Source organism: Amphimedon queenslandica, unplaced genomic scaffold (genome assembly GCF_000090795.2).
Source record: "Amphimedon queenslandica unplaced genomic scaffold, v1.1 AMPQUscaffold_13499, whole genome shotgun sequence".
NCBI classification, from domain to species: domain Eukaryota; kingdom Metazoa; phylum Porifera; class Demospongiae; order Haplosclerida; family Niphatidae; genus Amphimedon; species Amphimedon queenslandica.
This window is the reverse complement of record NW_003546265.1, coordinates 426,341-446,431: the sequence shown is the minus strand read 5'-3', so window position 1 is coordinate 446,431 and position 20,091 is coordinate 426,341. Positions and strand designations below refer to the sequence as shown.

General features: G+C 35.2%; 4 protein-coding genes across 7 annotated transcripts; 1 reads left to right on the top strand and 3 right to left on the bottom strand.

Annotated features, from left to right (window-relative positions):
* Positions 1-730: 730 nt before the first annotated feature.
* LOC105316773 (axoneme-associated protein mst101(2)-like) lies at positions 731-2,621 on the bottom strand. 3 transcript variants are annotated; one of them, XM_019993337.1, is made up of 3 exons: positions 2,507-2,621; positions 1,014-2,226; positions 731-971 (listed from the first exon to the last, which is right to left on the bottom strand). In XM_019993337.1, exons 1-3 carry the CDS (start codon positions 2,543-2,545, stop codon positions 784-786), a joined length of 1,440 nt encoding a protein of 479 aa, XP_019848896.1. In that variant the 5' UTR covers positions 2,546-2,621; the 3' UTR covers positions 731-783. The 3 variants fall into 3 exon arrangements, with proteins under 3 accessions (XP_019848896.1, XP_019848897.1, XP_011410251.1); XM_019993338.1 differs by having other exon boundaries at positions 731-1,215; positions 1,447-2,226; XM_011411949.2 differs by having other exon boundaries at positions 731-2,226.
* A 112-nt stretch (positions 2,622-2,733) lies between these two features.
* LOC109580294 (uncharacterized) lies at positions 2,734-14,110 on the top strand. The gene is made up of 41 exons (XM_019993333.1): positions 2,734-3,233; positions 3,288-3,476; positions 3,527-3,608; positions 3,673-3,847; positions 3,900-3,959; positions 4,026-4,130; positions 4,184-4,324; positions 4,375-4,440; positions 4,549-4,675; positions 4,734-4,839; positions 6,110-6,215; positions 6,265-6,403; positions 6,478-6,647; positions 6,716-6,867; positions 7,234-7,479; positions 7,683-7,799; positions 7,867-8,116; positions 8,208-8,392; positions 8,437-8,846; positions 8,908-9,004; positions 9,079-9,150; positions 9,205-9,387; positions 9,962-10,045; positions 10,105-10,184; positions 10,247-10,308; positions 10,354-10,400; positions 10,457-10,605; positions 10,679-10,782; positions 10,839-11,023; positions 11,073-11,193; positions 11,241-11,357; positions 11,417-11,556; positions 11,636-11,834; positions 11,881-12,201; positions 12,246-12,317; positions 12,426-12,697; positions 12,742-12,872; positions 12,917-13,161; positions 13,302-13,475; positions 13,539-13,679; positions 13,751-14,110. The coding sequence occupies exons 1-41, from the start codon at positions 2,834-2,836 to the stop codon at positions 14,006-14,008; spliced, it is 6,480 nt and encodes a 2,159-aa protein (XP_019848892.1). The 5' UTR covers positions 2,734-2,833; the 3' UTR covers positions 14,009-14,110.
* LOC109580296 (uncharacterized) lies at positions 4,826-6,902 on the bottom strand. The gene is made up of 3 exons (XM_019993336.1): positions 6,815-6,902; positions 4,954-6,048; positions 4,826-4,900 (listed from the first exon to the last, which is right to left on the bottom strand). Exon 2 carries the CDS (start codon positions 6,032-6,034, stop codon positions 4,955-4,957), a length of 1,080 nt encoding a protein of 359 aa, XP_019848895.1. The 5' UTR covers positions 6,035-6,048; positions 6,815-6,902; the 3' UTR covers positions 4,826-4,900; position 4,954.
* LOC109580295 (tRNA (guanine-N(7)-)-methyltransferase non-catalytic subunit wdr4-like) lies at positions 13,982-20,034 on the bottom strand. 2 transcript variants are annotated; one of them, XM_019993334.1, is made up of 13 exons: positions 19,907-20,034; positions 19,682-19,861; positions 19,552-19,638; positions 18,693-18,765; positions 18,509-18,630; positions 18,368-18,428; positions 18,199-18,285; positions 18,055-18,128; positions 17,828-18,008; positions 17,712-17,775; positions 16,816-17,636; positions 16,317-16,742; positions 15,623-16,260 (listed from the first exon to the last, which is right to left on the bottom strand). In XM_019993334.1, the coding sequence occupies exons 1-11, from the start codon at positions 20,008-20,010 to the stop codon at positions 17,491-17,493; spliced, it is 1,179 nt and encodes a 392-aa protein (XP_019848893.1). In that variant the 5' UTR covers positions 20,011-20,034; the 3' UTR covers positions 15,623-16,260; positions 16,317-16,742; positions 16,816-17,490. The 2 variants fall into 2 exon arrangements, with proteins under 2 accessions (XP_019848894.1, XP_019848893.1); XM_019993335.1 differs by lacking the exons at positions 17,712-17,775; positions 17,828-18,008; positions 18,055-18,128; ... (5 more) ...; positions 19,682-19,861; positions 19,907-20,034 and adding exons at positions 13,982-14,658; positions 14,712-15,191 and having other exon boundaries at positions 15,251-16,260; positions 16,816-17,484.
* Positions 20,035-20,091: the final 57 nt, after the last annotated feature.

The following is a 20,091-nucleotide window of genomic DNA, read 5'->3' as shown; positions in this document are numbered from 1 at the left end:
CTCCACTCCCCCTCTCACTCTTCTTTCAATATTATGAATTATGTCACCTTCTCCACTTCTGGTACCCGTTCGTCTACTAAATTTAAACTACAACACAATCAGTCTTCCAATAACTTAACAAGACATTTTTACTTCAATCGTTTGCCAAGATTATGGAATATGCTACCTTCATTCGATCCAGAAATACCCTTAACTAAAGCAATCAAATCTATTAAAAAATTTTACTGGTCGTATTTTAATCAGAATTTTGACCCAACAAATCCGTGCTCTTTTCATCTCCATTGCCCCTGCTCCCGATGTTTCGTCTCTCCTCCTACCCCTAATTTTAGTAACTAATTTAAATTCTATTATTTTATTGTAACTACTTTCTATTTTTATGCTGGCAGCCTGGGCATGTCCCAGGTTGACCACCAGTACTAAACTTCACCAACTTGAATTTCCTGCTTTTTATCTTGTTCTATTTATTCTGTCAGTGCTGGAAAGTTATTTAATAATAATAATAATAATAATAATAATAATTTCATTGTGACCACACCCGTTTTCAATGAAGATTATCAAGTTTATTAAAAAGTGAAATTTTTTTCATACGGATAAATAGGGGTGACGTACGTGTACAAACAAACATACTCGTGTCGTTTATGTGGGGCGAGCTCAGGCTCGCCCCACATATTCATTACAATTACAATTACAATCATTACAATTAGTCTATTATTAAAATTATCACTAGATCTATTGTTGTGTACAAGGAATCCTTTTCAACTCTTAGTATAGCAACTAAAGTTACTACTTTTCTATCGGTAATCTAAGGCGGGCGAGGGCCATTTTTTTAGATTCTCTCTTTTCCAATTCTCTCTTTTCCAATTCTCTCTTTTCCAATTCTCTCTTTTCCAATTCTCTCTTTTCCAATTCTCTCTTTTCCAATTCTATCTTTTTCTCGTGTGTATCCAGTTTCGCTTTTATTGTTCCAACTTCTACAAGACAAATTGAAAGTTTATCATCACATTCTTTCTTACTCTCATCGCATTCCTTCTCCTTCTTCTTGGTTTCTCTGAGGCATGCTTCAAGATCATCTTCACATTTTTTCTTCTTCTCTTTGCATTGTTCTAGCTCTTCTTCCTTCTTTTCGAGTCCTTTCTGAAGTTTAGAAACTTCACCGTCACATGATTCCTTCTCTAACTGACATGCTGCAAGATCCTCTTTCTTCCTTTTGGCATCCTCTTGGCTTTCATCACATTCTTTCTTACCGTCATCGCATTCCTTCTCCTTCTTCTTGGTTTCTCTGAGGCATGCTTCAAGATCATCTTCACATTTTTTCTTCTTCTCTTTGCATTGTTCTAGCTCTTCTTCCTTCTTTTCGAGTCCTTTCTGAAGTTTAGAAACTTCACCGTCACATGATTCCTTCTCTAACTGACATGCTGCAAGATCCTCTTTCTTCCTTTTGGCATCCTCTTGGCTTTTTGAAAGATCATGAAGACATGTTGACTTTTGATCTTTGCATTTGTCATAATCTTTGGTACATTCTCTAGATGATTGACGCAACCTCTCATTCTTTTCTTTTGAGGCATTTAATTCCTTTTCTAAGCGTCTCATTTCAAGTTCCATTTCTTTCAAAGAACCTTTTAGTTCTACGCTACATTTGTTCTTACATTCTTCCTCCATGGCAATCCTTTGTTCATTTAATTCTACTATACAAGACCTCAGACACCTATTGCTTGACCAGACGGAGCCACCAAGAAATCCCAATAAGAAAGCAAGTACAGTAATTAGAATTAGCAATGCCAAAATAAATGGACATGAACATGATGAAGTACTCTTAGTTGAAGGAGGATCAAACTTCTTGCTAGACTCTTCTTTTGGATACTCTTTGCTGAATTCATCCAAATACTCTTTATGTTGGGGTTTCTTGCTTGAGATGTTTCGGTAGCGAAGCTGATTAGTTGCTTTAATATCTTGTTGTTTGGCTGTTTTGGGAAGATTGGTCTTAAGTGGAGGATCATCTAACTCATCTTTATCAGCATCTTGATCGGTATCTGAACCACTTTCCTGATCAGTGTCGTCTGAATCACTGTCCTCTGATCCAGACTGAGACGTGATGATTTGATCAGTATCAGTCGTTAGTGGGGTGTCATTGTCATCTGCATCTTTAATTGGAAGATCTTGGACAGTATTTCTATCACTAATTTCATCTGTTTGAGGCTCTGTTACAGCTTGATCCTCTTCATTTTTCTAAGCAAAACATAAGAAATAAAAAAACTCAGATTTTATCGGAATTTGCTCAAACTTGCTACACAACATAAGAACATGTATACGTATGAAACAAATTATAAAAAAGAGAAATCTTTTCTTTTTATTTTTGGAAAAATTTGGCCATGGACAGTTTTGGTTCAATTTTTGAGGAACTTTAAAAATTCTTTTTGAGAGCCATGTTTTAGATCTACCAATTATCTGTACAATAAATTCATTCACATTTGCATTCACTGTATAATAGATTCTATTGCAATAGTACTTTGAGCATATGCTTTCTTCTTTGTCCTTTATGGTCCATGTTAGAACAACTTAGAACTCATCTGATTCTCTGCAAATTTCAAAAATGAAACATACCCGACACGCCCACACTACCATAGATATTATAGACTACGTAACCATGGTTACGTAGTCTATAATATCTATGACACTCTGCCTACACCTTGACCACGCCTAAGAGCCATGCTCGAGCTAGGCCATGCTGAAACACATGGCTAGCTTGATGGCATGGCAACGATACTTGTCTCTTTCAAACCTATAACAAAGGACAGGAGATGGTTTGAATCTCTGGAAATTTGAGCAATAGATAATGTATCCGCAGATACTAGTACCTCTGTTGAAAGTTAAAGCTCCCACTATCCTTCTGATCTGGGAGTCTATTCTAACTCTCTCCATCATATTGTCAGTGACAGGAGTTAGCATATTGTTTGGATTTGATGCTAATCATGAATTCTGGCTATCAATAGTGTACCTCACAGACTTCCTTTATTTCTTTGGTATTCTTTCACGTCCTGTACTAGACCACAGTGCTGCTAGAATTGATGTCAAGCATTTTACGATTTACTTGCGTCGATATTTAAAGACTAGTTTTACCTTCGATCTCCTCACTATTGCACCCTTTGAGATAATAGCAGCTTTCAATCCTACAATTGGTGCTTTCATAAGGATCAACAGAGTTTTCAGGGTCTACAGGATTTGGAAATTTTTGAGTAAGAGCTGGTTTCAATTTAAATTTAATATTTTATTTATTTTTTATACCATAGCTAAATGTGAGAGGCATTTCATCTCATATGGCCCTTGGATTCAGTCTCTCTTGTATGTCACTTTATCTGGTCTGTCTGTTCAGTTTATTGCTTGCTTCTGGTACTCACTGTCTTGTTATAATGCTGCTGAACTCCTTCATAATGGTTGCTTGAATGGTACCTGGGCTAATAGCTCCAGCATTGCAATAGGTAATAATGATAAGTGTTTGCAATCTCCTATTTCTCTCTCTCTCTTGTAGATATCAATGTATATAGTGCAAGTATTACTCAGAAGTATATTGTTTCACTTTATTGGGCCATTAGCACCCTCACTTCAGTTGGGTATGTCCATAGTCTACATTGTAATGTTCATGTGCATTATATATTTAATTCCTTCTCTCATCAGTTATGGTGACATTCATGCTATTTCATTATCAGAGAAGTTCATTGCACTCGTTTCTATGGTGTGGGGTGTGGTCATGTACGGGTATATTCTTGGAGGCGTGACCTCAACTCTGACCAATCTTGACGCAGCTAGAGGTAGATACACTCAACAACTTCAGGCAATCGAGAGATACATGGTAAACTCATGTTAATTTGTAATAAATAATTATTATTAGTTTTATTTTATAGAAAAGTGCAAAGATTAGTTCAGTATTGTTTATTAGAGTTACTGACTATTTGGAATATAATGTAAATATGTTGTTTTTGTTGCTGTTTATTGTTGTTGTTTATTGTTGTTGTTGTTGTTTATTATAGTGGAGTTACAGGAGAGGTGTTATTGGTAAAGATCTATTAGAGGAGCTTCCACTTGCACTCAGGAATAATACAAGAAATGAAATGTATCAAGACACAATGATAGCTGTAAGGAGGAACAATAATAGCTCTTGTTATATTTATACTCTTTCTTTCTCTAGTCCAGGTTATTTCATGGAGTGTCTCAAGTGTTTCTGAGGGTTTTATGTTCTAAAGTGAAGGAATTGTTCTTCCTACCACATCAAATGATTGTCAATGAAACTGATCAGTTCCTTTACTTCATGCACAAAGGAACTGCTGAGGTAAATGATGTACAGTATAAATAAATGAAGTTATAGTCTTGTATGTACAGGTTGCTGAAAAAGCTGATCCAACACATTTATTAAAAGAACTGAAGCCAGGAGATGTTTTTGGAGAAGTAATGACAGATAGATTGTATACTGTACATGTACCCTGCATGGATGCATTGATATGTACATGTGCTGTTGTGCTGTACAAGCATATTCATCATTAATTTTTCATTTAGGATCCTGTTGGTTTAGAGTCTGATGATACTTCAAATGAAGTTATTGTTACTGCTAAGACTCACTGTCATGTATTGGCACTGAATAAAAATGAATTAAATGAAATAATGACCAACCTTTCATCAGAAAGTAAATGCGGATGTGAATGTAATTAAATAATTCATATCTCTTAAAATTATTATTATAGGAAATGTTGAAAAAGAGAGGAGAGCGTCTTACAAAAGAGAATTAGAACAATCAAAATTTAATTATGTGATACTAAAAATGAGAAACAAGTTTCCTACAATATCTAGGTAAGGAAAATTTTTTCTTTTATTGTACAGCCAAGCACAGAACGTCTAGTTGCATTCAAATCTATAAGGAGGAGAGCCAGTGTATGTGCGTATGAATTCTGATATTTTACTTACCTTAAACAAAAATCCAAAAAATTATCATTATTGAAAATATTATAGTAATTATAACGGAACTGGAACTAGTTGCACTGTATGAGCCACCTGTTTGTCTTTGACACTTTATCAATGCCTTATTTATTCCATCCCAATGAGTTTTACAGTTTTCCAGCTCTATATACTGGCTCCTTTTTTCTTTTATACACGTATCATGACTCATTGCATATTCTTCTTTTGTTGTTTCACATAACTTAAAGCCTTCATTACAACTTTCATGTTCTTTTTTCAATTGTTTCTGGTCTTCCCTGCATCGATTTATGTCGATTTCTTTTGTGTCTATACACAACTTTTTGTCTTCTTCACATCTTTTGTGTGTTTTGTTTTTTTGTTCCAGATCTTTGATGCATTGCGTGTAAGCTTTTTGGGTTTCATTTTGTTGATACTCGAGTTGCTTTATTGTGGTATTGCGCTTATAATCTGTAATGTTAAATTTATATAAATCCCTTCTCCTGTTTATTATGCATGTTTCTGTCTTGTTGTATAGCTCATCCTTGTCCATTTTACATCTCTCCATGCAATCATTGCTTGACCAATCTGAACCTGCTAGCCATATTAATATACCCAAACCTAAAAGGCTTAATACTGCAACAATTAGTATAACTACTTCACGTGTTGTTGGGAATTTTGGACTTCTTGGTAGAATGTCACACTGTATGCTTTTGTCTTCTCTCAAGCATTCATGCTGTGGACACTGTACACCTTCGTCTTCTTTTAAACATGCGTGATCTGGCTGTTGTGGCCCACCATCATTCTTATCCTCATCATTATTTTGATCTCTTACTTCATTTGCTGCATCCTTTAAGTCATCTGCTTTTAGTACATCACCTTCATCCTTATCCTCATTTTCCAAATTGTGAAGATTTTCATTTGGTGGTGGTTGATATGATGCATTGATATCTTCATGAACCCCTCCGCCATTTGCTTCGTCAGAAGCTTCATATGGCTTCCTTTGATCTGAATATGAAGAAGGTTCATCAGATTCGCTAACCGGATCTTCATTTGATTTTTTGCCTCTCCTTCTTAGTGACATGGTTGACATCCTTTATAATTTCCCTATTTTATTGATTTAAGTCATTAATTATGTAATTATTCATTAAAGGTGTTCTATTTTTAGGATCATTTTTGACAAGCCTCTATTACCAAAATCAAAGTTTCTCTTAATTTGGAATTATATTCTATTTTCATTCATTATCACAGTCTGCTGGTTATACCCATTTCAAGTCAGTAATTTTAAAAATACTAATAATATACATTATTATACTGTTCAAGGCTGGTTTCTCAAGCTACCATCACTCAGTTGGTTTTTCTAATGCGCCAGGTTTCCTATTTATACTGACATACCTCATTGACCTAATATTTGTTATTGATATTATAATATCATTGAAGAAATCATTTATCACTGCTAAAGGTAGGTAACACAGTTATTGTTGTTATTGTTATTATTGTTGTTGTTATTGTTGTTATTATTGTTGTTGTTTACAGGTTATGAAAGAGACCCTGTGACAATAGCATTAGCTTATTTAAGCTCCTTTACATTCCTGGTTGATGTAGCAGCTTTAGTACCAATGGAGATACTAGCAGCTGGTGTTGTTGTTAATAAACTAAACTGGGCTGCAGCTTTTAAAATGAACAGATTACTGAAGCTATGGAAGGTAAGCTAAAAGATACAGGTACATTGTACATACAAAACCTTCCTTCTGATATATACATGTACATGTAGGTGATTCTCTGGTTTGATGGTTCAGAGAAATCACTCCATTATTCAGTATCAAGGGTTAGAGGTCTCAAGTTCTTATTGTACATCATATTGATAACTCACTGGTCAGCTTGTGCCTGGTTCTCAATAGCTTGTGATCAGTTACTGATACGAAGGTAAGACTATAGCATGTGCTTCTGGTAAGAGAAAGAGCCAACAATATGCTGACTAAGCATGTGTAATGATGATGTCATTGAAAGTTGCTCAGTACTACATTATGTGTACTAGTATAACTATAGTTGACTATATACTGTACTGTACTGTACTCTACTGCATGTAGCTCGGCCTATCATGCTATTTATATCATTATAACATATGTAATAATGATGTCATTGAAAGTTAACATCCTACTTGTACTTGTTAAGTTACATGTACAATACAATAGAGTAATGTCTGCCCATCTTGTTATATTCTTAGAAATAATCTTAATATTATTCATAGTATTAGCAGTAACAGATTTTTCCCATTAATTTACTATATAGGTGTAAATCAACCAGTTGGATTACTAAGAATAACATTGGATACTCCTCCTCCTCAGTTATTCATAATTATATATTATCATTATACTGGTCAACAACTACAACCACACTAGTTGGATATGGTGACATTGTACCAGTCAATAATGATGAGAGGGTATTAGCAATATGTGTCATGTTACTCGGTATCTGGTGCTATGGATACATGCTAGGATCTGCTGCTGCTATCATCACTCATACACTACAACCTAGGTACATCTACTACTCCATGGATATAGTTAAATACACATATATACATGTACAATGTTAATGTCATTATTTTTGGTATTTTTGAGCTTATTTTAAAGCCAAAAACATAATATGTACATACATGTATGTTGTATGTTGTTTGTGCATGTACATTGTGTATTGATTTGTTTACATTTATTTTCTTGTTTGTTTGTTTGTTTGTGTAGGGTTCAGTTTCAGAAGAGATTACAAGCTGTTAAGGAGTTTATGAAACACAATAAATTGAATAGAGGTTTAATTGAGAGAGTTAATGACTTCTTTGCAGTACTATGGACTAAATCAAAGTACAAATGACAATTAATAATAATAATCTTTTATTATTATTATTATTATTATTATTATTAATTATAGAGGTACTAGTATACCTGGTGTTGAATCGGTCCTTTCTCAATTGCCACTCTCACTCCAACAAGATATAAAAATGGAGGAATGTTTCCCATTGCTGTCAAGAGTCATGTTCTTCAATGAAATATCAAACGAAGACTTCATGAAGCAAATCTCACTATCATCAGTAACACATTACTTTAATATTGAAGATATCATTCTGTATCATGGAGACATGTCTAGGAACTTGTACTGTGTTAGGAAAGGCTACATAGAGGTCAGAGAGAGAGAGAGAGAGGGAGAGAAGAATTATAAAAAAGATACATGTGCATGTACATACATTTAATTTTAAAGTTTTTCATCTAAAGGTCCTCTCTGAGGATCTTTCTCATGTGATACGGACTGTTTCTCCTGGCAGTCATTTTGGAGAGTTGGGTTTCTTCTTTGGGACACCACTCACAGCGACGGTTCGATCAGCAAGTCAGAGTGAAGTATTCAGTATATCTTACCATGATGTGAGACAAGTGCTTAAAGGATTCCCTCAATTAGAAAAGTAATAATTACATGTACCCGTATAGTTATTTATTTTATTTTTAGGATATTTCTTGAATTGGAAAAAGATGATGATATTTTATCACAATTACTGCACTCCTTCGCCATAGAAAGACTACCACCACAGACTAAGAGAATGTCACTAGAAGAAGAAGAAGATTATGTAGCTCATCACTCATTCAAGAAAGAATACTCAATAGTTGCTGGTCTTGCTGCTGCAATGGTCCCTGCTCTAGCTATAGCTACTCCTCGACAGTCACCTCCATTAGTCAATGCTGCACTGTCTTCTGTTGGGCCTAGAGAAATGCAATCACAACTAACACCACCTACTCTACTTGATTACTCTCTTAGTGCCAATAATAAGAAAAGGAAAGACTCTATCAGGCAATATAGTACAAGTGCTATCAGGTATTCCAATAGAGAGGGGTCTGATGATCCTGCAGTTAGTATACAAGGTAATGATATTATTATTATTGCAATTATATTGTCTATGATTATCTTTTGCATGATGAACAGATATTCCTATTACTGAGTCTAGTGTTACTGAAGTGTTTAATTATGAAGATGACGTCAATTGTTGTGATGTGGGCCTTGCTAGATGCAAAATTATTGGGTATAAAAATAAAAATATTATTATCATCATTATTATTTTATTACTATTATTGCCACTGTTTCTATATTTATTAGTAAACCATTGAGGTGTATTTATTCTCAAGGTGGAACTATTTTTGGCAAAATATTATCACACTTTCTTTTAGAGTAAGGCTTAATACATAAAGAAAATACATGTATTTTATTCTTTTTCTGTTACAGTCGCTACCTCCTAATAAATGAATCCTTAGCTGCAGCATGGAACAGTACGGCAGTCATTCTGTCAATAGTGACATTCATTACTGTATCATTCCAAGCCTCCTTCTACTACTCACTGCCTCCAGTTGTTGCTGCACTTCTATGGATTCTCAACTATTTTCTTGATATCTTCTTTATCTCTGACATGTAAGTAATTATCAGAAAAGAATTAATGGAGAATTATCTTATGCATGTAGTATAGAGACTTTGTCTAAATTTTGAAGCAACTTAAAAAATTCATAAAAAATTCAAATTTGATCAGAATGAGCTCAAACTTTCTACACAACATAAGAACATGTATATGTATCAGAAAAAATTATAAAAATGGAGAATTTTCTACTTTTTATTTTTGACGAAATTTGGCCGAAGACACTGTACTATAGTACAGGGACTTTGACTCAATTTTGGAGCAACTTTAAAAATTCATAAAAAATTCAACTTTGATCAGAATCAGATCAAACTTTCTACACAACATAAGAACATGTATATGTATGAGAAAAAATTGTAAAAATGAAGAATTCTCTACTTTCAATTTTTGATGAAATTTGGCCGATGTACTAGTACTACATTATAGTACTGGGCTTTGGTAGCAGCTTTTGACTTCAAAATTCACGTAAATGTACCATGCATGTACATGTACATGTAGATTTATGTACATTGGTATATGTACAAGTTCTTTGGCTATTAATCACAATTCATTTTTGTATTCCTGTTATTGTAGGATACTAAAGTTTCACACATCTTATTATGATGAAGATGGACTCCTAGTCATTGGAAAAGTTGATCGAGCAAACCATTACATTAAGTACATATTAACATACTAAATGTACAGCACATCATTTACATTATATCATTTTATAATAGGACAACATTCATCCTTGATGTCATTGCTTTATTACCAACTGAACTCATAGTATTTGCTATATTCTCTCCTTTAGGACTTGGTGAGTTAGCTACTTGTTCATGTTCATGCACATTATTATTTCTTTTTTAAATTCTTTTGAAGGTCCACGAACTAGTTTAATGAGCTTAGCAAGACTGAATAGGCTCGTACATATTCACAGATTGGTAATTAGTTTTCATTTTATTATTAACTGTACACGTATTTTTTAGGTCATTTTTTTCAATGATATTAAAAATTTAATGCCAAAAATGATTTGGTAGGAGCACTAAAATTATTTTTAAAATTACAAAATTATTTACAATTATGAAATAGGTTGATAAAATTACTGGTCTACCTGTTACTCAGTACACATTTGATTGGCTGCAGTTGGTTCATGATCTCCTGCTCTTGCCTCTCACTCCACAGCTGCTGCTCTCTTGGCAGCTGGGCCAACAGCGGGATCTTCAAAAATCAATCACTAAGTATGATGAGGCACTCTTTGATAATATGGTCACTCTTTTTCTCTCTCTCTTTCCTTCTTCTCTTCCTCTACAGTTAGTAGCTCATTCAGTGTTCAGTATATGAATTCCCTCTACTGGTCCGTAGCAACAACTGCTTCTGTTGGATATGGCGACATTACTCCTCATAGAAGTCTTGAGGTACATCAACGTAGATGTACTTGTATGTTTATAATTATTATCATCTCATCTTGCAGCGTTTGTATGCAATATGTTTTGAGGTGTTTGGTGTCCTCTTCTATGGCCTGATAGTAGCCTATTTCACTGCTAGTTTGGTTAATGATGACATTGGGAGAGCTCAGTATCAAGATAAACTGGAAATGATTAAGAAATATCTGAAAGAACACAAAGTTGACGGCATCCTAAAGAACAGAGTAATAAAGTCAGTAAGATAGAGAAAGAAAGGATTACTATACAAATTGTTCCAATAGTCATTATGAGTATATGTGGCAGAGAAATAAAGCTCTTGATTTTCATGATCTCTTCAAGGATATGCCTCCATCACTCCAAAGCGATGTCTCACTAGCTCTGTACAAGAACGCTATTGACAAAGTACAATAGTGGATTGTACTTGCAGTAATTATTGTTGAATGTTGTAGGTGCCTTTATTTCGTAATACTGGTATTGGGTTTACTAAACTACTAGCTCTATCTATGAGGCCAGTCCTGTATCTTAAAGGAGAATACGTAATAAGAAAAGGAGACATTGGGAATGAAGTAAACACACAATAACAACAACAACAACAATAATTGTTTATTTGTTTGTTTGTTTACAGATGTATTTTATAAGTCAAGGATCAGTTGAGATTATTAGTAATGATGGTCATGAAGGTACTAGGCTGACTGTGTTGGACGAGGGAAAGTTCTTTGGAGAAATAAGTTTGGTCTTTGATTGCAGTAGAACAGCATCAGTGAGGTACAATATTTATATATTTTATTGTATTTGTATTATTATTTACTTTTTATATTTATTTGTATTTTATTGCTTCCCATAGGACTCTCAGTAATTGTGATCTATTTGTGTTAAGTAAATCTGATTTTGAATCAGCTCTTGATAAATATCAGGATGTTGCTGATCAGATCAAAGTTGTTGCTCTTCAAAGAGCTACTCTCTCAGTTCTGACTGACATGGTTGTGAATGAATCGTTAGCTAAAGGAAAGACCAAAGATGAAACTATTGAATCAATCTTTGAAGTAAGTATAATTCTAATTATATTTAAAAGTATCTTCTCTTTTGCAGGCGGCCAAAAAGACAGCTGTATCCAGTAAGCGAAGCAGTTCAGTTTGGGGTAGATTAGGGAGGCTGAGTTTGAGACGCCCTACAGTTAATACAGTAATGACTACTTTGGATGAGGAAATGGAAGAGAGAGGAAGGGGAGAGGAAGTATCCAAGGATAGGAGGATCTCATTAAGTACTGCAGTATTTGAAGGAGTTCTGAAATGGCCTGGATTAAGGAACTGTGTAACCTTTACACTGTCCCCCATTGGAAAACATGCTTTGTTCTTTACCATCCTCACCTACACAATGGCTTACATTAGTGCATTCTGCCTCAGTTATCAAGTACAGTACTTATATACTGCATCCTTTCATCATGTCTCTTTTAGATTTTCTTCTTCAGTAGTTCAGCTGGTCTATCAACCATCAATTTTCTCTTTGAAATATATTTTCTGATTGAGGTACTTGTACATGTGCATACTTTTATTAGGCAAATGATGCATTCATTGTGTTAAGTCAATCCTGTTTTACTAGTGTCTGCATAATTGTTGCATCTTCTTCTTGTCTAGATACTTATTAAGTTTCATCTTGGCTATGAAGACCCTTCTTCTGGTTTGATCGTTCGAGACTTCAAGTTAACTTTCCTTCATTACCTAAGGTCTCCTTTTGGCTTTACGTTGGACTTCATTGCAACATTCCCATTTCATATTCTTTCTGCATTCGCTGAGCTTATCATTGGCTCTCATTCAGTAATGTCAACTTATCTAAAGATACCACATTTTCTCAGGATGCTAAAATTTTGGAGATTATTCCTGATCCAGGAGAAGAAACTAAACCAAAAGTAAAGGAAAGAAGAATTATCTTTAATTGTTGTGTGCACTTTAGGACAGCTCTCATTCAAGCACTGAAGTTCTTTGTTCTTACAAGTTTAGCAACTCAGTTTGCTGCTTGTTTCTGGTACTTCCTTAGCTGCTCATCATCCTCTTGTCATGAAGACTCTTGGGCTACAGCCATAAGTATAAAATGATAATAATAACAAAGTTAATAGTAATCATTCTAGATCTTACAGCTGCTGATTCTGATACAACCCGTTACATCACTAGTTTATACTGGGCAGTGACTACAATGACAACTGTTGGCTATGGGGACATTGTGCCACAGAATTACACTGAGAAACTTTATGCAATTTTAATAATGATATTTGGGAAACTGTTCTATGGGTTTCTATTGGGGAGTGTTGCTTCGATGCTTGCTAATAGGAAAAAGAGACAAGTCATGTTTATGAACAAACTGGACTCCATCAAAGTACAGGAATAATAAGAAACATTCATTTATTATTACTGTTATTATTATTATTATTATTATTATTATTATTATTATTATTATTATTATTATTATTATTATTATTATTGTTATTATTATTATTATTGTTATTATTATTATAGGATTATGTTGTTGCTGCTGATGTCTCAGTTCCACTAGAGCGTAAAGTAATTCATCACTGCAATCACCATTGGTTGGAGTCCAAAGGTATTGACAGGCAGACACTGTTTGATGACACTCCTTATTGTCTCCAATCGGAAATTGCTCTAGCCACAACACAGAAATTACTCCAAATGGTAAAGAACAGAGCAGTACATGCTTATATTGGAGACTTTAATGCAATTATGATACACCTATAGGTACCAGTGCTGAACTCTGTCAGTGGGTCTTTGCTCTGCCAAATATCATTACACCTGAGACCTTGCTACTTCTCAGCTGGTGAGATCATTATCAGTAGAGGAGACGTAGGACATGGACTGTACTTTATTTATGACGGAATTGTGAGTATATATTCAAAATGACATACTATAAATTACTGTACATGTACTTCAATTGTGCATTACTGCTGTAGGTGGAAAAATTGTTGGAAGAAGGCCGTCAGTCAGCTGCTGATCCTCATTCTAGTTCCTTGGCACCATTGTCTACCATCTTAAGTGATGGAGACTATTTTGGACAAGAGAACCTTACGAATGAGAATCACTGGGCAAGAGCTGACGTGTTTGCTGCATCTGACTGCCATCTCTTCCTACTCCGAGTGGAAGACTTCAAGACACTGTCGGATAAGCACTCAAAGATCAAAGAATTAGTATTTGACTCAAACAATTACTAACTAAGAAAATAAACATGTATGGACAGAAGTGTATGCAAGAACAATAGAGTAGCTAGTTCAAAATTAGAAGTTGTAGTTGAGTCTCAAAAATATTATCAATCATAAAAAAGTTTTTAAAGTTCGTCAGTAAAATGGGCGGATACTTTCTTCTTCATCAACTCTTCCTCCTCCCTAAAGACCATGAATGGGTTGTAGTGAGGTGGTAGAGGGATCTTAAAATCCAATATGCCTCTTTTGAAATGATCCAAAGCAGCACTGCATGATGTATCGTAGTGCATGGTGAGGGCTCCGCCCGAGAGTGGGATTATGAAATTATTGATATCGGCAGTAAGGAGGTAAGAAGGAGCAGCTGGTGGCCCAGCCAATGGAGTGAAGTACCCACACCAGACGCAACCGGATGTTGAAGACCCTCCAATGCTATCAACAATGTAGTACTTTCCAAATATGTTCTTGAGAATGAAATTATGAGCTGGTTCCAAGTTCACAGCTGCTTCCATCACATTAAGAGCGGAGGCCCCAGCTGGTATAGAGAGGGTTAATGGAGTTGAAGGTATTTCTCTTCTACCAGCAAAGGAGGGCAGGGGACATATTGAAGTAGTTCCAGTTACCTCATACTGGACACTAATGTTTGGTGCTGACTGCTGTAAATCCTGTCAAAAGTAATAAATATTTTAAAAATAAAATACAATTATAATCCAATTACTGTCATATTGATTCCTTTGAGTTTGTTCAGCCATTCTTGTTTATGGACTTTCTTCTCAGGATAATCCGGGACTGTCTCAAGCACAAATTTCACTGTCATGCCGATATTGGTAACGTACACATTATTAAGACCAAGTGGTGAGAGGTTAGTGATACCATCAACAGTTACTATGTATATTCTTTCATCAGTGATGGATGGATTGATGGTTGGAGGATCAGTCTTAACTGTCCAATGGCAAGATGGAGTGACAGAGTCACTATTGATACTGGTCAGTAAATAGGTTGAGTTTGCAATGTAGAGAACTTTGAAACCGTTGAAGACTGGATAGAGCTGATTAGAGTGCTCCAAGACATTTAATAAACTGCTTCCTCTTGGGACATTCACAATTTGGCTGAAGTTGCTGTTTGTGCTGCAAGCTGAGTCATACTCCACATGAACACTAACATCAAAAGCATCAATGCCAAAATGATGAATGAAAGCCTACATGCAAGGAAGAAAAGAGAGTGATGATTTAAGTGTTTTGAAAAAGAACAACTTACATGTGATAAGCTCATTTCAACAATAAAGAGGACTAGTGGTACTAACAGCAACATGATGACTACTCACTATTCTGATTCAAGGAATTTTTGTCTCACTATAGCTCCTGTCTGCCAGTTTAGATCTACCTTCTCTTTCTTATATAAGACTCCATGGAAGCGCTTGTGTGATATCCAGCACCTCTGGCTATAGTGGCAATGCAGTGTCTTCTGTTTGATGTGGCAGCTAGTTAGCACCACATTGTTGAAAGGATTATTGAAGGTATGTTGATTAGGTTATGAAGGAGGAAGTCTGGAGAAGTCTGAAAGATGAAAACTGATCTAATGAAATAAAGCTGTCTGTATTTACTAGCTGAATTTTTAGAATTCTCAGAGTTCATGTTCATGTACAAAGCATGTGAACACATCAAAGGAAAATAATTATCATTTTAGACAATAATAGTATAGCTTGGATCTAAATGTATTGAAAATGTTAATAAGCAGCAAAATAACAATAATAATAATAGATCTAACTACATGTTTTCTACTAAAATGTCATTCCTACGTTATCAGTCATGACATGTTCATTGCGAATCGCAACCTCCTTCATAGCAATGCCCATTAGCTCCATTGTATTGATCCATGATGCTGTGAAGATCTGCAGTAGCACTGCTTCCACATGATTGCTCGTAGCTATAGATCAAAGTACCGCCAGTCAATGGAATTATGAAGTTGCTAATGGTTGCTGTAAGTGGATACTGGGATCCACCAGGTGGAGTGAAGTACGGACACCACTGGCAACCGGGTACGCTATGACTCCCAAACGATTTGACGATGTAATGAATTCCAAAGAAATTTTGAAGGACTACGTTATATTCTGGTTCAATGTTCATAGCAGTTTCTACAACGTTGAGTGCCGACTCGCCATATCTGAAGGACAATTCCAATGGAGTGCTTGGAAAACTAACTCTCTCAATAGAGCAAGGTGAAGTGCCTTGAAGATTGTAATCAATATGACCAATATCAGAAGAGGGCTAGATAAAGGAAAATACACAAATAATGGTTTCTATAAATTATAGTTAATAATTACCACTTGATTATTGGCATTTTTCACAGAAGTTGTTCGTGGCAATACTTTTTCTTCGCTGCTAGCTTTGTAGTCGAAAGTAACTTCCATTCCCATGTTAGTCACCAGGACGTCGCTCAACGGAAAGAACCCAGTTTCACTGGACGTCACTGGATCTGTGGACACGTACCAATTGCACGATACATTATTTATTTTCCCATTAATGCTAACTAAAATGTAGCTTGTGTTATGGACGCCATACAACACCTCAAAGGTAGAAAAAGGAGGTTGAGTGTTGGCACGCTCCAAAATGTTTAATATTGAACTGCCTCGTGGGGCATTTGCTACAGTCGTTGTAAAGTCGCTTGCAACATCGCAAGCTCCTGAGAATTTCACGTGGACTGTAACATTTAAAAAATCAACACCATAATGCTGTATGTAACCATTAACCTAGAAAAAGAGATGAAGAGAAACATTAACATAATTAAAAGTGCAACCTAAAAAAAGAGAAAAGTGGACATACAGAAGTTCCTGCAATGAAGAGTAGGAGAATAACACTGTTGAAGGTCCTCATCTCTTAGCTACAGATAACTGAAGCTCTGTGCTACAGATAAAGACAATTCACAATTGACAAACAGACGATTGAAGCTCTGTACTACAAATAATGGAGACTCTATACTGATACCTTCTAGTTATATCGTAGTTTATTAAATTCCAGAGCTAACGAAGCAAAAAGAGGAGGAAAGTTTACTTAAGTTGTATGATAATGGAGTGTGCATCCTCCCCTTGCACCTCTTACTGTTTGCATAACCTAATCTCCATAACCTCCTACTTCTCAAGACCACACACACACACACTTGTGTCCTATTGATAATCTTACACCTAAGACTGTATTGCATATAATGGTTGCCCTTTAAATAACTGATAGCATCAGTATAACTATACTTCAGTGACAGATGGAGCTCATGCAAGTTGCATACTCCATTGACGCAGAATGTAGTAAGAGGAAAGGAGTGCAGACTATACAGAACACTTTCATATCATCGCATTATAGTCAATTTGTAAAAGGAGGAAGGAGGAAAGGGGACTTTTAGAGGAAGAGGAGTGATTGTGCTGAAACAATTAACAGATAAAGAATTGAATAAGAAAATAATAGTATTCATGATAAATAATAATTATTATTGAATGCACACACATGTCATGTTTTCACAGATTCATCTTCTGATGGGTCCAACTTAATCTTTTTATTTTTAATTCTCTCCTCCTTCTTTGCATAATAGGCAGAAATGTTATCAAAATCACGTTTACGTAGCGAAGGCCAGTCAACTATGGAACTAGGAGACTCTGACATAGAGAAAGAGACAATGAGAGAGGGAGAGAGAAGAAGGATTTCATTCACACGTTTGATTAGTGACTAACCGTCGCATGATTCTAACACTTTATTGATACAATCAAGAAATGAATCAGACGAGACTAAATCAGCCTAACACAAAAATAAATAAATAAATAAATAAATAAATAAAGCTATTGTTTACTTTTCCCTTCTCACTGATATTGTAAACCAACACTTCAGCTTTACCAGCTGGATTGACTCTCAATAGCCAGAGATTCCCCTCCAAATCAAACTGAGATGCCAGTACATTCTCACACTCGATACGTCCTGTCAGACCCAACTGCCCAGTCTCTTTAAGACCAGCCAATGTAACGGAATCCTTGCTACCTGTAACCATAGAAACCGTTAACGAATCAGGTAACAGCGTACCTATCAGTTGTCATGGCAACAATAGGGGGAGTTCCAGGAGAGCAGGCAAGCTCAGTTATCACAGGTGGAGGGTCCTAGAAGAGGAGGAACGTGATAGGGTCACATTAAGTTAAAGTAATAATAAGAAAGTGCACACGTCACTACCTCCTCTTCTGCCCCACCACGGCTGGAGAGGGACAGAGAACACTCCATTGACCCATTGTACCAATCCCATACACAAACTGTACCGTCCTACCAATAAATAAATAAATATAATTGTGAATGAATAAATAAATAAAGCAAATCTTGTGAATGGTTATACATCTTAACTTACTCCTGATCCTGACAGGAGCAGGTGAGGGTAGGCAGGACAAGTACATAGCCTACTGACAAAACTGTTTCAAAGAAAAAGGGACACCAAAAGAAAGAGAGAAGAGAGTGAGGCAGTAAAGTTAAAAAGTATTGAGTGACATACTCTTTATGTCCAAGACAATAAGTATGGATGTTGTAAGAATTCGGATAGTTTGATATTCTAATTTTTTCATCCCTGTCACAGGTAGCAATGAATACATTGCTATCAGTGTGTTGTAACAGACTCTGAAGGAAAGAGAGAGAGAGAGAGAAGGGAAGAATGAACAGCTGATAACGAAGAAGCTAACTGTATCTAAAACAAATGAAGAATGGCCGAGAAGCATTGACTCATCCAGTTTCATTGATTGACACACTTCATATCTATAAATGGAAGAATAAAGTTCAGATAGCAGCTGCTGTTAATAAAGAACACTGCGCCAAAAAATAGCAAAATAAAGTATACATGCATTATGATGTGAATAATATCAAGAGTGGATAGTTATCCACTCTTGATAATATGCATAATTTTTTAAAAGTTACTCAAAAATCTGGCCAAAGCCCCTGTACTATAGTACAGGGATTTTGGTCAAATTTCGGCAAAAATGAAAGGAGAGAATTCTCCATTTTTATAATTGTTTCTGATTATACATGTTCTTATGTTGTGTAGAAAGTTTAAGTGGATTCCGATCAAATCTGAATTTTTTACGAATTTTTGAAGTTGCTCAAAAATCGGGCCAAAGTCCCTGTACTATAGTACAAGGATTTTGGTCAAATTTCGGCAAAAATGAAAGGAGAGAATTCTCCATTTTTATAATTGTATCTGATACATATACATGTCTTTATGTTATGTAGAAAGTTTGAGTGGATTCCAATCAAATCTGAATTTTTTACGAATTTTTGAAGTTGCTCAAAAATCCGGCCAAAGTCCCTGTACTATAGTACAGGGATTTTGGTCAAATTTCATCAAAAATGAAAAGGAAAGAATTCTCAATTTTAATATTTTTTCCTGATACATATACATGTACTTATGTTGCGTAGAATGTTTGAACTGATTCCGATCAAGTTTGGATTTTTTACGAATTTTTAAAGTTGTACTATAACTGTTTTGGCTCAAGAAGGATCAATATTTAGCTACACTATTTTTATAATGAGGACGACATTACGTACCTCTTGATGTCGCCAGTTTTATCAGCTGCTAACAAATATTTACTGTCTTTTGAGAAAAGTAAAGATGTTGCTCTTTTAGGCAATGAACTAAAAAAATTTCAAAATGGAGAATAACAAGCTATTTTTTTACCAATTTGCTATTTCGTTCAAGTCCAAGAGTGACCACACCCTTAGGGTTTTATCTTCGTAACTTGTCGCTAAATATTGACCACACCCACTGAATTGAAGAGTGACGACAGGAGAGGAAAAAGACGAAAGTCGATCGAAAGAAAAATGTGAATGTTGACCAATTTCATTATTTTTCAAGGCACTAAATTTGTAATAAAATTTAATTATTGTTTAATATAAATTGTACCTGTTTTCTTTGCAACCAAAGTATAAGGTACTGCCTACAGCAATGGATAACACGGTACTGGAGGATCCTATTCTTTCCAATGGAGTTTTACAGAGCTTTAGCATGTCTAGCTAAAATTAAAATGCTGAAAATTGTAAAAAATTAATTTTTATTATAATTTTTAACCCGATCAGTTATTAAAACCA

What these genes read in the sequence shown, in the direction of transcription:
- LOC105316773 (XM_011411949.2), bottom strand. Translation starts at nt 2,545, where the DNA reads ATGGACCATAAAGGACAAAGAAGAAAGCATATGCTCAAA. An exon ending in GAAGAAAGCATATGCTCAAA is followed by an intron (nt 2,227 to 2,506) that starts GTACTATTGCAA and finishes TGTTTTGCTTAG; the next exon opens with AAAAATGAAGAGGATCAAGC.
- LOC109580294 (XM_019993333.1), top strand. Translation starts at nt 2,834, where the DNA reads ATGTATCCGCAGATACTAGTACCTCTGTTGAAAGTTAAAGCTCCCACT. An exon ending in AGGCAATCGAGAGATACATG is followed by an intron (nt 3,848 to 3,899) that starts GTAAACTCATGT and finishes TTTATTTTATAG; the next exon opens with AAAAGTGCAAAGATTAGTTC. An exon ending in CTCTTGGGCTACAGCCATAA is followed by an intron (nt 12,873 to 12,916) that starts GTATAAAATGAT and finishes TAATCATTCTAG; the next exon opens with ATCTTACAGCTGCTGATTCT.
- LOC109580296 (XM_019993336.1), bottom strand. Translation starts at nt 6,034, where the DNA reads ATGTCAACCATGTCACTAAGAAGGAGAGGCAAAAAATCAAATGAAGAT.
- LOC109580295 (XM_019993334.1), bottom strand. Translation starts at nt 20,010, where the DNA reads ATGCTAAAGCTCTGTAAAACTCCATTGGAAAGAATAGGATCCTCCAGT. An exon ending in TATTGTCTTGGACATAAAGA is followed by an intron (nt 18,429 to 18,508) that starts GTATGTCACTCA and finishes TCTTTGAAACAG; the next exon opens with TTTTGTCAGTAGGCTATGTA. An exon ending in AGTGTTAGAATCATGCGACG is followed by an intron (nt 17,637 to 17,711) that starts GTTAGTCACTAA and finishes TCTCTATGTCAG; the next exon opens with AGTCTCCTAGTTCCATAGTT.